We start from the raw sequence: 3447 nt of genomic DNA, 5'->3' as shown, positions 1-3447 counted from the left end.
TAATGAAATGCTATTTTATTACTTTCCAAGAGAAGTAAAATAAACAGGGTTTGCAGCTTTTATACAAAGGTATAGTGGTGGACTTTCACAAATTTTTCAGAAGATCCGCCCTCCCTACTTTATATGCAAATGCACATTCACTTCCCTGTACCTGCTCCATAGAAGGAACGCCTATCAAACGTGTGAGAGAGCGTGCACAAGCCCATTTCTCCTCGTGCACGCTCTGATTAAAAGTTGCTGTTTGCATCATTCATACAAGCTTACTTTCCAAAAGAAGATTTGCAATTTTTCTACAATGTCAGGCTCACCACCGGCAGGTGGAAATGGGGACGAGCACGTAAGAACGGCCTTACGTAAACATACAGAATAATTGACAAATAGGAGGACCACTTATTGAGATGATCCACCCCGAACACCCTCCACTACACCTTTAAATAACAGCAGTAAAAATAAAAATTTTAAATCTAATTTATTTCATTTTCTTTTAGTTTGAAACTGAATTAATCCAAGGAGAACAAAAAGCAAATTATGGCAACACACAAGTGCAACTTTATTTTATTTTTAGGGTTAAAACTGCTTTAGAATTAAAGTATATTATACTTCCTCTACTTTCCATTTGGCTTTTTTAAAATCATACTATTTCTTCGAATACTTAAAAACAGGAAATGTGAATGTGAAAGCTTTAACAAGCCGTCAGAAGCTGTATATGGCAAAACATTTATAGTAGTTATTATCAACAGGTAAATTTTAATTAATAAGAAACAATTTTAATGCATTATTTAATGCATTTATTACCAATGAAGGCCTTATTTTCTTTATTTATAAATTCAGAGCCTTTTAAGACTTTTTAAGGATCTGAAGGAACCCTGCATTAGATAAATAAATGTTACATTTTATTGCATCATTCACTTTGATGTACACTATGATGCATTTTGGCCATCCTTATACTTCATATTCAATGATTGTGAACAATTTGGGAACCTGTTGCTCTAGATTCCAGTCAGACGTAGTTTTAATTTACTCTCAAACTGAGCTGTTAAAGCCCAATAGCAACTGTAAGGAACATATGTGACACTTTTCCAACAGAATTTACAAACAACCCGTCTGACCCAGAAACGGCACCTGATGACGGAGTCTGTGCGGTTGCATCCCGGTATGGAGGAGGCTTTTTCCCCCGGAGAGCCCAGGATCTGTAGCGTTGTGTTGATGTCGACTTCTGTTGAGTGTTTGATGGAGAACTCCATCACCTCCGAGGGGATGAGAGGGGTTTCGCCCTGAGGATCGTCTGCCAGGAGATAACCTGGAGAGAGCGGGATAGAAGCTCATAAAAGTGCTACTGTTTACCAAAACTATTAGCTATTTAAGAAATAGCTGTTTTATTTTTAAACTCTAAATAACTTTCTAAACCATTTAAAACTGCATCACACACCTAAAGCAAACAATAAAATAACTTTTTTCCCTGTTATTAAAATATTAAAACCTCAAATTAACACAATAAATAAGACTAGTAGCCTATGAAGTCATTATGTCTGAACGTTGGGTAATAATTTTTCCAAGCGCTCAGATATAGAGAGTTCAACTCTATAAAAACAATTAAAAAGTATCTCCCTTTAAAGAGGGCACGCCCCGTCTAGAGTGTAAGTTAATTGGCTGTAAACCTCAGTAAAGCTTTGAGACGATAGAAGGACGCAGACAGCATGTCAGAAAGCCGCAGCCCGGTGTGGTTTCTCTGCGTTATAAATACAGCCAGTAAACTTTAATAAACCCCACTGGAAAAGTCATTTCTGACTTTAATAAAACATTTCTATTGTATATCTCCCTTACATGACTTCTTGTTAAAGTCTGCTCAGTGACTCCAGTGTGGATCGGATTTCTAAAACCACTTTTGATCCAAGCGTGACTAAAAACCAAAGCAAGGTTATTCAAAAAGGTAGAACCGACGCTGACCTGAGACCAGTATGAGCCAGTGGATGTCCTCATACAGGTCATCAAGGACTTTACGATCGACGGATGCCGGGTCGGATGAGGCCATAAGGTGCTGCTGGGTTCTTTGGAGCTGGCCATGTAACCTGTTCACTCGGTCCTCCAGCAAACTGTAAAAAAAAGAAAAATATGGTGATATCTCCAATAGCTTTCAATAGAGAAAAAGCTTTTTTCCCCATATTTTGTGAATCACATATAGTTTATTCTAATAATAATAACTAGTACATCAACACAATGCTGAAAATCTTAAAAGTGTGAAAACCAAGCATTCTTCTGCAGTTACACCCTCTGATTACGGTAGGTCTCTGCCAGTTTTGCTGATCTATATATTGAAAATACAAAGTAACTAAAAGTCCCATCAGATTAGATAGAGAGGTAAACACAATTTAAAGTCCTGCAAAAGGTTCACAAATGGATTTAGATCAGGACTTTGAGAAGGCCATGATATAACACATTAACATCTGAAGCACCAATTCCATCTAATTCCCATCACGCTTATTCCAAGCGGGGTCGCAAGGGGTGCTGGTGCCTATCTCCAGCTGTCTACAGGTGAGAGGCGGGGAACACCCTGGACAGGTTGCCAGTCCATCGCAGGGCAACACAGAGACACACAGGACAAACAACCATTCAGATCCACATCTAAGGAGAATTTAGAGAAGCCAATTAACCTAACAGTCATGGTTTTGGACTGTGGAAGGAAGCCAGAGTACCCAGAGAGAACCCATGCATGCTCAGGGATAACATTGCAGAAACACTCCGAGCCGGGATTCAAACCCAGATCCTTCTTGCTACAAGGCAGCAGTGCTACCCACTGCGCCACTAAGCAGCCTGCTATTCTGCTAGCATTGAATATTTATGTTTAGGGTCTCTCTCTGTATGAGGTGAACCTGCACACAGTCAGCCATGTTTTCTTTTAGGACTTTTCCACATCTGTTATCGCTTACCAGCCTCTAATAAATAAAGGCATTTAGTAACGCAGCCACCAGCATGTTTCACAGTGTGGATGGTGTGTTTTGGTTAATATTAGGAGTCGGAAATGTGTCCCAGCTATGCTGAAATTCAGGCTGAGATGCTTTTTTTTTTTTGAGCGTATCAACTCTTTGATTGCATCTGGGCTCCCTCCTGCACTGCTCTCTTCAGCACAAACGGTGAAAGTAGTCAAAACTGCTTCGAAATTTGGTCAATAAGCTGACATTAAATGAGTGTAAACAGTGTTTTTTTATTTTTAAACACGTTTACCTGCTTATTTACATATAGCTGATAAACGCGCTGTGAAAAATGTCAGCAACATCCTAAGTCCTTGCAGCAGGTGAATACCTGCTCTACCGCCCCGCAGGCAGAAAAGGAGCCAGCTTTGGGATAGTGGTGAGGTAAGGAGGTTCAGAAGCCTGCCAAACCTGCCAAACGGCGGGTCTGTCAAGCCCAACCGACCAATGTAGTATTTTTCTTCTATCCACTAAAAAG

The 3447-nt window shown here is 39.7% G+C and overlaps 1 protein-coding gene across 1 annotated transcript in view; it reads right to left on the bottom strand.

Moving 5' to 3' along the window:
• xpo4 (exportin 4) overlaps positions 1–3447 on the bottom strand; it is an 82266-nt gene that overhangs the window by 11816 nt on the left and 67003 nt on the right. The window contains exons 12-13 of the mRNA XM_015378911.1: positions 1948–2093; positions 1123–1300 (exon numbers count right to left, since the gene is read on the bottom strand). Of these exons, the coding sequence (XP_015234397.1) occupies positions 1123–1300; positions 1948–2093 (324 nt within the window). The remainder of the gene's footprint in view (positions 1–1122; positions 1301–1947; positions 2094–3447) is intronic.

The sequence above is a fragment of the Cyprinodon variegatus genome, unplaced genomic scaffold, assembly GCF_000732505.1.
Source record: "Cyprinodon variegatus isolate N-32 unplaced genomic scaffold, C_variegatus-1.0 Scaffold181, whole genome shotgun sequence".
Taxonomy (NCBI): Eukaryota; Metazoa; Chordata; class Actinopteri; order Cyprinodontiformes; family Cyprinodontidae; genus Cyprinodon; species Cyprinodon variegatus.
This window is presented reverse-complemented; position numbering and strand designations above follow the sequence as displayed.